The sequence below is a fragment of the Miniopterus natalensis genome, chromosome 15 (assembly GCF_054644295.1).
Source record: "Miniopterus natalensis isolate mMinNat1 chromosome 15, mMinNat1.hap1, whole genome shotgun sequence".
NCBI classification, from domain to species: domain Eukaryota; kingdom Metazoa; phylum Chordata; class Mammalia; order Chiroptera; family Miniopteridae; genus Miniopterus; species Miniopterus natalensis.
This window is the reverse complement of record NC_142095.1, coordinates 20,489,878-20,503,036: the sequence shown is the minus strand read 5'-3', so window position 1 is coordinate 20,503,036 and position 13,159 is coordinate 20,489,878. Positions and strand designations below refer to the sequence as shown.

Here is a 13,159-nt window from a genome sequence, read left to right as displayed (position 1 = left end):
AGAGCTGTTCTGCAGCTGAACTACAAGTATTCTGGGGTCCAGACAAGCATGGACCATAGTCCAGCTCACCTTGAAAGTTATGGCCCAGCTGGAGGCCCTGCTGCAGTAGCCATGGACTGCAGAACGAAGCCCTTTCAATAAAGCTTTCCCAAGTCCTGGCCTGGGGATGCTTGGGACCAGAAGATACTCAATGATTCCTTTGGGATTATATCAACACAGCACAAATTCCCTTGGGGCTTCTACAAAAATGTGTTATATCCAATTTCCAAAGTCTTTACCTACAGATCTCCTCAAAGGCCTTTAAATGTGTCTACCATGTACTTCAAACATTTGGATGCCTGACCTGAAACAAATAACGTGATGGTGTTTAGACTGCCAAAAGCACTGTACTGCAGAGCTAAGGTCCAGAAGGGGGAGAAGACACTGCAGCCCATCCAGACTTTCTTTCTCACCCCCCTGCCTGGCTGCCCCCATCCTCCTGAGTCACAGGCCCGGGAAGAGGGCTGTGTGGTGAGTGGGGAGAGGTAAAGCTGTGCTTGGGGGTGTGAAGTAGGAAAAACCAGGCCCTTATTTCCCAGCCTCATCCAGTGCCTGCCTTGCAGCCCCTCAGCCCGCTGCTCCGCTCTCTGAATCCAGGTTCACCTACTTAACTCCAAAGTAAGTTCAGAATGGCTGTCAAAATTTGGTCATCTGTAACAGCAAAAAAGTCAATGAACCACAGAGAGCAGACAGCTCGGCTTTTAAACTGCCCCGTTTTGATGACAGTGCCCACTCCCGTCTCCTCATTGCCCTCTGGCTCAGCCTCCCTGTAATGTGCACCAAGTTGGGTATAAATAGCTCTATCTTAGAGCGAAGGCTCCTGATGTAAAAGGTTAGATCGCCCTCCATCTCTGGAAAACACTCCATTATCACTGTGTTTTTTTTATAAAAGTAAAGCAGCTTCCCTACTGTGCACAGAGAGCTATTTGCTCTGGTATTGTATAAATATTTGATGCCAGTCTTTTGGCAAAAGGCCACCTTAACACTCCAAGCTTATGATTTACAAGAAGGAAGTGGGAAAAGGAGATTTACCCTATTATCCCAAGAGGTAAGTTCTATGAGGCAATGGCCCGTCCCCTGTGGCCTCTGACACATTAACACTCCGTCTGGCAAGCTAACCTGCAGGCTCAGCCTAGGTGCTAGTCTTCCCCAAAGCCCGGCCGGAGACATGAACACCATGTCAAATGGTCAAGGTACATGGTCTAGAAGGAAATGTTACTGTGCTCCTTGGAACCAGCTAGATTGGACTAAATTGCCCACACTGGGGTGGCTGGCGTAACAGATTTTCTTGGCTGTCTGAAAGCCCCTTCTCCCCATCAGACACTGCATGGTGCTCGTGGCACCACCCTGGTTCCAGGAATGGCTGTGCGACAGTAATTACGTGTGTTGTCATGCTGACCTCTAACCCCACTGCAAATGTAAACACCGATCGGCCAATCCCAGCTGATGGTGCCACGTTGCTTCCCAATCACACTGCAGCTAATCTGCTGACATCAAAAAAGCAAGCAGACTCGCTGCCTTCCCCTATTTGTCCGGCCCTTGCTGCTGCTCCCGGCCTGCCTTCCTTCCTGCATTCAGTTTTAAGCAGTGAATAATTAGGGGCGATATTACTCCTCTTCAGTTACAGCAAGGGCAGCCTGCAAGCCCAGCACCACTGAATGGACTAGATGGGGAAGAAATGCTGATTCATTGCCTTCATGTGTGCAGCAGCAGGCCAGGCACAGTTCATGGTTTCTTGCTGAGTCCTCCGCAAAGTTTGGCATTCCCTCTTAGTAGCTGAGAAAATGGAGGCTGCAGCAGTTAAACCATTTATTCATATTCAAACAGAATGTAAGGCTTAGCCTAGGTGCTAGTCTTTCCCAAAGCCTGGCCGGAAACATGCACACCATGTCAAATGTCAATGTACATGGTCTAGAAGGAAATGTTACTGTGCTCCTTTGAACCAGCTAGATTGGCATCAAACCACATTTAGATCTCAAATGTGGTTTGATCCCAAAGTTTATACTCTTTCAACAACTCACAGGTATTTATTGAGCTACCAAGATGACGCACCAGGTGCTGCCACAGGAGCTGGGGTGGGAGCTGAACAGCCTAGGTCCCTAGCCTTGGGAGCAGGTGCTCTCTAACCAAGACATGGCACTCCCTGCCTGGGTGGCATCTCAGTGGGGTCATAGTGAGATGCCTTAGGGCTTCTGTTTGGAGCTGAATCTGTACAGACGCCCATGCCTTCCTACGTAGAGCAAAAATAAAAAATATATATACTTGTAAATGAATTAAGTTATTATACATCCACACAAGGGATAGTATCAGCAATGAGAAAAAGTGATCTATAATTACATGTGAATATGTGGGTGAATCTCACAAACATAAAGAGCAAAAGAAGCCAGACAACAAGGGCATATTCCATGCATATCAAGTTCAAAACTTCAAATCGAAACCACAATGAGGTATTACCTCAAACCTGTTAGAATCGCATATCATAAAATAGACAAGAGATAAGTGCTGGGAGGTTGTGGAGAAAAGGGAACCCTTGTCCACTGCTGGTGGGAATGTAAATTGATGCATCCATGATGGAAAACAATATGGAGATTCCTCAAAAAATTTAAAAAATGGAACTACCCTCTGATCCAGCAATTCCACTTCTGGATATAGTATATTCAAAGGAAGTGAAATCACTATCCCAAAGAGTTTTCTGCACCCCTATGTTCACCAAAGCATTTTTCACAATAGTCAAGACATGGAAACAACCTAAGTGTTTGTTGATGGTCTAATGCATAAAGAAAATGTGATACACAAAATGGGATATTATTCAGCCATGAAAAAAGAAAGAAATGCTGCCCGGCTGGTGTGGCTGGGTGGTTGAGCATCAACCCATGCACCAGGAGGTCACTGGTTCAGGGCAGGTGCCTGGGTTGCAGGCTCCATCCCCGGTGGGGGGCATGCAGGAGGCAGCCAATCGACGTTGATGTTTCTTTCTCGTTGATGTTTCTATCTCTCCCTTTCCCTTTCTCTCTCTCTCTCGAATCAACAAAAACATATTTAAAAAAAAAAAAAGGAGGAAAACCTGCCATTTGAAACAACATGGATAGACCTTGAGGGCATTATGCTAAGTAAAATGTCAGAGAAAGAAAAATGTGTATGATATCACTTACATGTGGAATCTAAAAAAACCAACCTCCTAGAAACAGAGAAGTGGAGGGTGGGGAGAAATGGGTGAAGGTGGCCAAAGGTACAAACTTCTAGTTATAAGATGAATAAATTCTGGGGATGTAATGTACAGCATGGTGACTATACGTAATAATATCATACTGTGTATTTGAATGTTGCTAGGAGAGCATATTTTGAAAGCTCTCATGACAGGAAAGGACATTATGCTGCACAAGAGGCTAGGTTTATTTCAAGCAGTTATGGTCATAAAAATGACTCTTCTAAGTAAGTAAAAGAGAAGTGAAGACATGGTCCCCATCTGCAGAACGTGTCACTGGATTGCATCCTGGTTTGGGCAATTTGCTGCAAAGGACATTTTTGAAACAACTGAAGTCATCTGAATACGGGCTGGATAAAGATGCTGCTGCCAGAAGGGGAGAGGACTGGGGGGCTAGGAGAGGGTGAGGGCAGGGGCAGGGTCAGGGTCGGTGCGGGGAGGGCCAAGGGCAGAGCAAGGAGAATAGAATGAGGGCAGAGTGAGATGGGGACAAGCAGAGAGCAAGGAGGGGACAAGGAGGGGGTGAGGGTAGAATAAAAGAAATGCAGAGCAAGGACAGGGCCAGGGGGACAAAGGGAGGGCCAGGGGGGCAAAGGAAGGCCAGGGCAGGGCAAGGAGAGCTGGTGGCAGCAGCAGCAGCCTTGGTGGCCAGTGAGGGCAGTAGGGATTCTGTTAGTCTGGAAGCCCTTGGTGAGAAATCAGGTTCCTGGGTGGGTCTTCAGATGGCGGGCAGCCAGCTCCGCCTTGCCGTGACCCCTGCCAGCTCCTCAACAGCCAGCTCAGCAGAAGGCCTCTCCTCCCTGCCTCTTCCACCTTCTAGAAGCACGGATTCTGGCCTTTGTCCCACTGGCTGGAGTGTTTCTCTGTGCCTGTCCTCTCTGCTATCTGACCAGCCCCAGGGCTCATCCACACCGCTGTCTGGCCACCCAGGTCCTGCTGCTTCCCTGAGGGTGACCCTGGAGCTCCCCTCCCTCTGTGAGGGCCACCTCGACTTCTCACCAACCTGGCCTCCTCTTTTCTCTCCTCATGTCCCTTTCCCTGCCCACACTCTTCTTTCTCCCTGCCACCTTCTTGCCTTGGCAATGACTTAATCACCCTGTGCCTCAGTGTCCACAGCTGTAATACAGGGACAGCGAAAGTGCCTCCTTCACCGTGTTGTGGGATTAAGTGAGCAGCTCTGTTTGAGCTGCTTCGAGTAGCAACAGCACACAGTACCTGCTAGGTGGCCATGAGCATCAGCACACTGTGCTTTCACCTGGGCCTTAGGTGGCCAGGGCCCGAAGGCACAGCCTCCCCAGCCCAACACATCTGGCTACTCATTCTAAGGAGAGAAGCCCTGGACACCACGAACAGCAGCCCAACCCTGAGGATCACGCGAGTCTTTCCCTGTCCTGGGGAGCAGAGCCTTGAAAACAGAAGCTGGAGTCTTAACTGGATAATTCAGGCTGAAATATTGCCTTGATTATGGTGCAAAGTTCTCATGAGTTTCATGACCGTGTGGAAAATAATTTGGAGAACAAAGACCCAGGTAAGGGTAAGATGGGTGCTTTTCCAGGTGGCAAACAGCTTAATGGCGTGTTTCTAGCTCTGCCAGGTCTATTTGTAAGGGCACTTACTGTCTCCTTAGAAACAGGTTCCTTTTCTTATTATGAATACCTTGCTTTTTTTTTTCAATTTTGGGAAAAGAATATATGCATATTTCATCCCTGGCCAGCGGAAACCTCGGGCTTTTCAGGAGCAGAAACGCCCTACCCCAGTAAGCATTATTCCCAAGTCACACTCTCCCTGCCATCAGAAACATACAGGGTGAAATCGGGTTTGAATTCTGAGCAGGTTTAAATTGATTTTGTTCTGAGAATTTTGCAGGCATCCCAAGACAGCTCCAGGGGAGCCCTCACCGTGGGCAGCCAGGAGTGGAGATGTCACAGGCTCAGTGCAGGATCACACAGCTGCACTTGCCAGGGGGAATTTCATGTTCTGTCTTCAAGGCAGGAAGACTGGATTTAATGCAGCTAAAGCCGAGGGCAGATATAATAGCATTTCAAACACCCGAGTCAAATCGGAAGAAAAATCTGTGTGGTTGGACTCCAGGCTGGAGAATGGGGTGAGGAGATGTGGAGCAGATGCAGCCTCAATTGCCAAAGCTACAATGGCTAGGGAAAAAATAAATGGCATTTCAGACTTTCAAGGTGACCTCTTATAGGGTTCAGTTTGCCCCTGACATGCTTGGGCAGTAAGGCCAAAGAGAAAAACTTCCCTTTTGACTCCCCAGTTCTCCTAAGGGGGAAAAAATTAACACTGGCTGTCTGCACATCTTTAAGACGTTAGCACAACCAACCATCAGTTTCCCAAGGAGAAATTTAAAACTATGCATGGCCACAGGGGCTCCAAGAGCAGATAAAAGGAGCCGATGCTACTACAGTCCACGATGGGAGACGGGGTGTCCCTGCAGAAGCAGGAACTAAAACGTTCCTCTCCTGCTTCCCCAAATGCTGATGAATCACGGCTGTGAACATTTCCCCAAGCAGATGCCACTGATGTTTTATGGTGCATCTCAAAACAGATGGTGACATTCTCTAGCTTCAGGGAACTCTGCAAACACCCACGGGAGGCCTCCTTGTACAGAGGGAGGTTAAGGATCTTGATGCCAGAGAACCGAATTGGCTCTTCGTTAGTTATATTAATGAAATGGACACTCCAGCACAGTACGGTCCAATACACTAGCCACTAGCCACATACAGTCATGGAAATGGAAATGAATAAAAATTAAATTCTAAAATTCAATTCCTCAGTCCTCTTAGCCACATTTCAGCTGGCCATTAGCCATGTGTGGCTACCATATTGGACGGCACAAAAATAGGACATTCCCATCATCGCAAGACGAAGTTCTATTGGAAAGCGCTGCTCGGATGTATTCATAATGAGCCAGTCACCTTTCTTATGTCATTCACCATTGCACAACAGGCAGCGACCCACTATACCACATGATGCCTGCTGCTATTACACTCTCACATCAGCTTAGATATAGGTATTTACACAGTAAAAGGGATGGCATCCAAAGTTGAGACCTGTCTGTGCTGTACAGTGTTCTAAGGCTTTGGGTGACTTACAGAAGGGTCAGACCAGAATTAAGACTGATGTCTCTTCTAAGCATGCTTGCTGCATTTCAAGGATTGCAAATAATGTAGAATCCAAACTCCATTCCTGACTTTGCTAGTTCTTAGAGAAAAAACTACTCAGCTACCAAGACTGTGCTGTTGATGCCCCCCACCATGTTTGGCTGGGACTAACAAATTCAGTGTAACATTTCACTTACCCAGGAATCCCGCTGACTGGCAGCCCTCAGGATCCACACATGCTAGCTTGTTGGCCCCACTCCCCAGATTGCCTCCCAGCTTGGATGCACCCTAGTGACTCAACTTGCCTTCGTGTTAACCTGAGATCCCTTCTTTGCTTGACACATTTTCCCACTGTTGGCAGACTTTCTCTCTTGCCTTCGAAAAGCTGACAGCAATGTTGCCAGCCCGTGCAACAAACCCCAGAGATAACCCGTTACCGGGGAGGAAGTATTGGGTGCCATGAGACCCAGGAACAATGCGTGTCCCCATGGAGCTTACAGGAACCAGGCTGTTCAGTTCACGTCTTGGCTGTTAATTCCAAAGTGTGGCTACTGCTACTTCAAACTGCAATAGTGTCTACAAACAATTCACACTTTCGAGAAGCATGATCCCAGGGGGTAATTAACAAAACCTGGGAACAATCTTTTTCAAAGCCTTGAAAAGCAACATATAAATCGAGACCACCACTACTGAAACAGAATCACTCCTCTTTCTCTGTAATTTCAGAAGATACCTGGCTGAGCCCTGGAGAGGTTGAGAGGGCATAGGTGGTGGGCTTTATGGAAAACTCCTCAAGATGTGTTCATTAGAAACCAAACGCAGCACGTTTATCAGCTGCAGAGCTTCCTGAATGGAACAGGCTCTGAAGAGGGGCTCAGATGACAAGGACGAGAAGCCGAAGGGCCCCCCGGGGGCTGTGACTCCGTACCGTTGACCATGCCGAGGTAGAAGACTGCGTTCACCAGCACGCCTCCTTTCCTGAAGTGCTCGCTCATGTGCTCCAGCCAGTTGGCATCCAAACCGCTCACCGTCTGGCCGTTCGTGGAGACCCGGAGAGGGATGGTGACGGGGTAGTATTGCCGGCACTCCTGATGGCTCTTCGGTCTGTTGAAAAGGGCCAAGATCTCCATTTCTGTTGGGATTGGTAAAGGGGGTGGGGAGACAAGAGTTTATTTATTTATTTATTTATTTTAAATATATCTTTATTGATTTCAGAGAGAGGAAAGGAGAGGGAGAGAGAGAGATAGAAACATCAATGATGAGAGAGTCATTGATCAAGTCTGAACCGGGCATGTGCCCTGACCGGGAATCGAACCCTGATCGCCTGGATCCTAGGTTGACTCTCAACCACTCAGCCACGCCCGGCTGGGTGAGACAAGAGTTTAAACAGCGATAAGAAGCTGCCTCATTGGGTCTAGTGGAATCTCTCAGGAGCCTGAAGAAATGATATCAAAGGTAGAAATCTCAGTGAGGGTGAGATGCTGCCAAATAATAAAACCTGACATGGACCTCAAAGGTTGGACTTCAAGTGGGGGACTTAAGTTTTGAATCTGGCATATAATGAATTGCTGTTATCTGGGATTCATTTGTACAGTTAGTTAGGTGTTTGAGAGGACAGCGTAGAGAGTCCTAGAAATTCATACGAAGGTGTTTTGAAAGAAGGAGCAGACATACTTGGGCAAGAGCTGGCCTTAAAAAAAATGGTAAATGTACACAGGCACATAAAAGCAAAAATAATGCTGCAATTCCAGGAACCTTGTACACCCCTGAACTCGCTATTTATAAACTGCAGTGGTGTTTCCTGGGGCCGAACCCATAATACTTAATCAAGCACATCAAAAATACATCACTGATATGTAAAAATAAATATGTTCCTGTAAATGAGGGTTCCTGCCTGGAGTGGAAGGTCTGCTCAGCCAGAAGGGGCCTGGCAACGGGGGCGCTGAACTTTCTGTTCCTTCATTTATAGCTCAGTCCTTCAAAAAATCAATAGTCACTACCACCCGGCAACTGACCCCTGCCTGCTGCACGTGCTGCCGGCCATGAGTGAGCAGTATGGGCCTCTGGGAGCAAATACCTGGAATTTCCATCTAAGTCTGAAGGTCTATTTTTGTGTGATTCATTTAGTCAAGCAATCAGGGTTCACCCAGCTTAAAAAGCTCTGCTTAAACAGGCTAGTCGGGGCTACGCTTGGTTTCCAAAAATATCTGTTTCAATAAGAAAATCCCCGCCCTTCTTTCAAAGAAATATTTTAAAGGTCATAAACAATGGCTGACATTAGCAAAAAAGACAAATGTCACAATCATGCTCCCCGCAGGAGGTACCTGGCCTACACCCACACTCTGGGATGCTGGAGCCGGTATGTCAGTATTTCATAGCTTGTGCACTATCCAAATAAAGAGACTCACTTTCCTTTATTCAAATAAACACATTTTAAAAGGAAACTCTGCTTCCAGATCATAAGGGAAACAACTACCACTTGCTATAAACAGGAGGGAACGATGAGCCGCATTAACGCCAAATAAGTCCATCCGTGTAACATCTAAAATTATCTCACATAGGAATTGTATTCTGGACAAAGGAAGTCTTTTCACAGCCCCATCTGATCCAGCATCAGCAGAGGTCTCTGGGGAGCAATGCTGGGCCATGAGCCTTTGTCATCAGCACGAGTTAAGCTCCGGGGGTCTGGGGGTGGCATTTCCTGCTATCCACGGGCTAAAACCGATCAGGAAAGGAAGGTGCCCATCTTCACAAGTGGCCACCTGGATTTTAAACCACCACCTCTGGCCTCTTCATTATCCCCACCCCCTTTCTCAGTCCACTTGCCTGACTCAGGAAGCCATCTCCAGCCAGTAAATGCGTTCACACGAGAAATTAGGTCTTGGTGTACGGAGCTGGCAATCGCTAAATTATTTCGTGACTTTGAAACACACACTTGAGGGATGGAGTCATGCAGACTAAGGTTTGTAATGGAGGGGAACCAAGCAATGGATTGGAGCTGGGGGTGGGACAGGATGTGAACTAGATGATCAGGTATTTTCCAGCTCTAGGTGCCAGGGATTCAAGTAAGAGCCATAACTACAAAGGTAAGAGGCTAAGCAATGTTTAAACGAATCCTTGATTTCATCTGGATTTCTTCAAAAGCAGACCCATTTGGGAAGTGATCCCAGGAAACAGAGTGAGGGGGTAGGGGTGGGAAATAGGGAAGAGATAAAAGCCAATGAAGGGTGTATTAATGAGAGGGTCACTCTGACCACTGGGGCTCAGTCCCCCTGAGATGCTGCAGAGAACACACCTCAGGCTGCCTTACCAAGGGATGGAGGCAAGGGAGCAGAGGCCTTTATCCGCAGGGACTGAGGGTCATCCTTGAGGCATTAATTCTGGCCCTGCTGGGTGTGTTCCCATTCCAGGGGACACCTGCAGGGAGAGGCTGAGAAAGCTGTTCTCAGGTGACTCCAAGGTAGACCACAGCACCAGTAACCACAGTGCGCTATAGTCAAGCACAAATGCGCACCAGTTAAAAAGAAGAAGAAAAAGAAACCACAGTCTTTACATGGGAAAAATGAGTGGGGAATCTGTAAGTGGCTGAAGTCCAAAAATATATGACAACACTTGATCACACAGGATTCCCCACACACAGCAAGACAAAAATACAACCTTCTCCAATGCAAAAGGGAACAGAAAAAGGGGAAGGCCAAGATGAGAAGTGAGAGCCCGGGGTGGCCTGAAGGGAACACAGGGGCAATCACACAAGGTGAGGAGCTGACAGGGCACCCGCCTTCCCGCCTGCACCCTCCCCAGAGTGGAGGACCGAAGCCAGAGACAGAAATACATTTGTCAGGAAGGACAGGAAACGCTGTTGGAATCAAGAGCCTCCAAAGCATTCGTAGTAATGAAATATTGGGAGAAACCTGATTTCAGATGCCTAACCCTTTAGTAAACTCCTCCGTCCCTCTGTCTCCTTGGCCACGATCCTCTCTACTCACATGGAAACCAGCCAAGAGAAACTGTCCCTGAATGACGTCCTTTGATGTTTTAATATTCTGATTCTCCGACACACATCCTCACATGAGCAGGCACCAGGGATTCCAGAAAGAAGCCCCAAGTTTGTTTAAATTTTCTCAGCTGCTCTGATGCAGTCATGACCCCAGCTGGGAGATTTTTCCAGACACTGGACAGAAAGTCCCAAAGGAGGGGGGAAGGCATTGTTTCTGAGAATGATCTGAGAATGGCTGAAGCCCAGGGCTGGCAGAGCACCAAAGCATCAAGACTGTCCTGTATTTCTATTTCTATCTTGTCTTTCTCCCTGACACAGGGGCCTTGTCTTGTGCCATTCAGGTCATCTGTGACTAGATACATCCCTGTAAATGACAGGTGATGCACAGATGTTTGCTGATCGACCTAAACCAGACAACTGCAGGAAGCTGAGGGAGGAAGAGGGGGTGTGGGGCACCCTGGGTGCTGCCAGCCTGCCAGCCGGGTCCACTCTGGCCTTGCAGAGCTCCTTGGGAGCAGGCAGGAATGAGGCAGATGTCCAGTTCTGAGGCCTGGACCAGGCAGTGGCACCTTAGGCACGAGGTGGAAGTCTGCAGTCTGTCTGCAGGTCAGGTCCCAGAGAGTCTGTGACTTGCAGGCAGCAGGAGGCCAGCTGGTCCTTCCAGGTTGGAAGGGACAGAGGGCTCAGAGTCTGGCTTAAAACATGGGACTCCAAGGGCTAGACTGGGAGGAGGAAGAGGTTGGTGAGTTAGCTGGAAGGGGAAGAAACTTGTGGGAGTCAGACTTGGCCTGGTAGCTGGACTGAGTGGGGGCTTAGGTCTGCTGAGGTCATGGGCAGAGAGAGCTAAGCAGAAAGGTTTGCATTGGGAAGGCAGGGTTGAGGGTCCCATCGTGGGAAGAGAGGGTAGAGGGCCTTGGGCCCATCCAGATTCCTGAATCTGCGAGAAGGCTGCTTCAGGCTTCCATCTGGCTCAGGTACTAACAGCAGGCACCTCTGGGTTCAGCTGAGGCTTGTTTTCCAGGGCAAAGCATGGGCACCACTGCATGCACAGCATGCCATGGGAATCCACTGGTAAGGGTAACAACAGCCATAGGCATGCGCACTGTATTGACAAGAACCTTTCACCTTCACCATCTCATGTGGCTCTCCCAATCTCCATCGGTTCTGTGCCCAGAAGCCTCAAGTGGATCCCCCAGCTTACCTGCTCACAAGTTGGTAAGTGGCAAAGCCAAGAGCCTTTCAAACCCCAAAGCCTGGGCTATTCCCAAATCTAACAAGAGGGCTAATTTCATCAGTACACAGAAGGCAAGAGCTGATGACCACGGGTGGGAGTTCAATAGCTGTTTGTTAATGGACTGAGTCAAAGGCCAGAAAGATGGTGGCAGGTGGCAGGTTTGGGAGGGGGCAGAACCACGGGGTAGAACCATCCTGGGGGCATGGGGAGGGAAGGGGGCCATGCATCAGAAGAGCCGGACTCAGGAGGGTACCTCCTCTCTCTCTCCCCACAATGAGCTGCCTGCCAAGGAGGCCTATTGACTAAAATCCCCTCAGCCGAGAAGTACCATTGAGATCACTGGCTCAGTTCCTGGCTGGCACTTCTAAGCATTTTGAGTGGGTACAGGGCAAGAAGGGCAGTGCTTTGAAGACATTGTATTATTATTTCGGTGACAGTGAGAATAGTTTCAATTTGCATGAACCTGTCTGGCCTCCTTGTTTCTGTGACTGAAGTTGCAGCAACAGAGACACTGAGGGAAGGACAAGATGGGGACGCTGAAGGCCAGGAGAGAAGTGACAGGCAGACATCCAGCGACACCTTCCTAACCTTTCCCTGCACTGGCCTTCTCACCTGGCCTGCTTACTACAAACAAAGAAACAAGCTCCCTATGGACAGAAATGCCTCACAAGGGGCCGGTCATGCTCTTCTGAGTGGAGCTTTATGGGGCGAGGGAGTGTGAGAAGGGAAAAGGGAAGTGTCCTGGAGCAGCGAGACATGAGGCTGTCCCTGTGCCAGCTCAGGTGATCTCTGCACAGCGAGGCCATCAAACCAACAGGAAACTCCCCTGGACCAGGAAATAAAAGTCAATGAGCAGGAAGAAACCACATGATGGGCCTCTGAGGGACCTGAGTGGGCACACGGCATAACCTGTGGACCACAGCCATTGTCCCCTGGAGCCCGCGGGGATGGGGAGGGGGCCACCTGCCCTGTTTCCGATGGAGAATTCGCTGGCAAGCCCTATCTGAGCAGTCGCAGCCTAGACTGGCTCCCCTAGGCCTCCTATAAAGGAAATAAATTAACCGAGGAGAAAGAGGGGGAAGGAGGGAGACTCCCTCAGGACTTTTTTTAATTGTCTTGCTGTGATTGCCTATTTAAGCCCACCTGGCAGAAGGAGGCGTAAAAACACTTCACCCTCCTTAGGGGGCCCTGAGAGAAAGGCAAGCTGAAGGCTGAGCAAGCGGTGGAGAGGGGAAGCTTGTGGGGAGGGGTGCTTGGGGGGGGGGGGGAGGTGGTACAAGGAAAAGATAAGACTTCCCAGGGGAAAGTTAGGAGAGAGGCTGCGGTGAGATGAGGGCCATGCCCAATGCGAACAGGGTACTGGGCACCTGGCCTTCAAGGAGGCTGAATGCTGAAGCTATGAGATAAAATTGAACTATATGAGGTCATGGAGGATGACTTGCCTTATCTGTGAAATGGGCTTAATAACAGCATCTTCTGCTATAAAGCTGACGTAAGATGCCATCAGGATGATACAGGAAGAACTTAGATCACTTAGAGGGTCACCACCATCATGACTGTTGTCT

General features: G+C 48.8%; 1 protein-coding gene across 1 annotated transcript in view; it reads right to left on the bottom strand.

Moving 5' to 3' along the window:
- Positions 1-13,159, bottom strand: part of RFTN1 (raftlin, lipid raft linker 1) — a 167,549-nt gene that overhangs the window by 34,403 nt on the left and 119,987 nt on the right. The window contains exon 6 of the mRNA XM_016209276.2: positions 7,292-7,495. Coding sequence (XP_016064762.2) covers positions 7,292-7,495 — 204 coding nt within the window. The remainder of the gene's footprint in view (positions 1-7,291; positions 7,496-13,159) is intronic.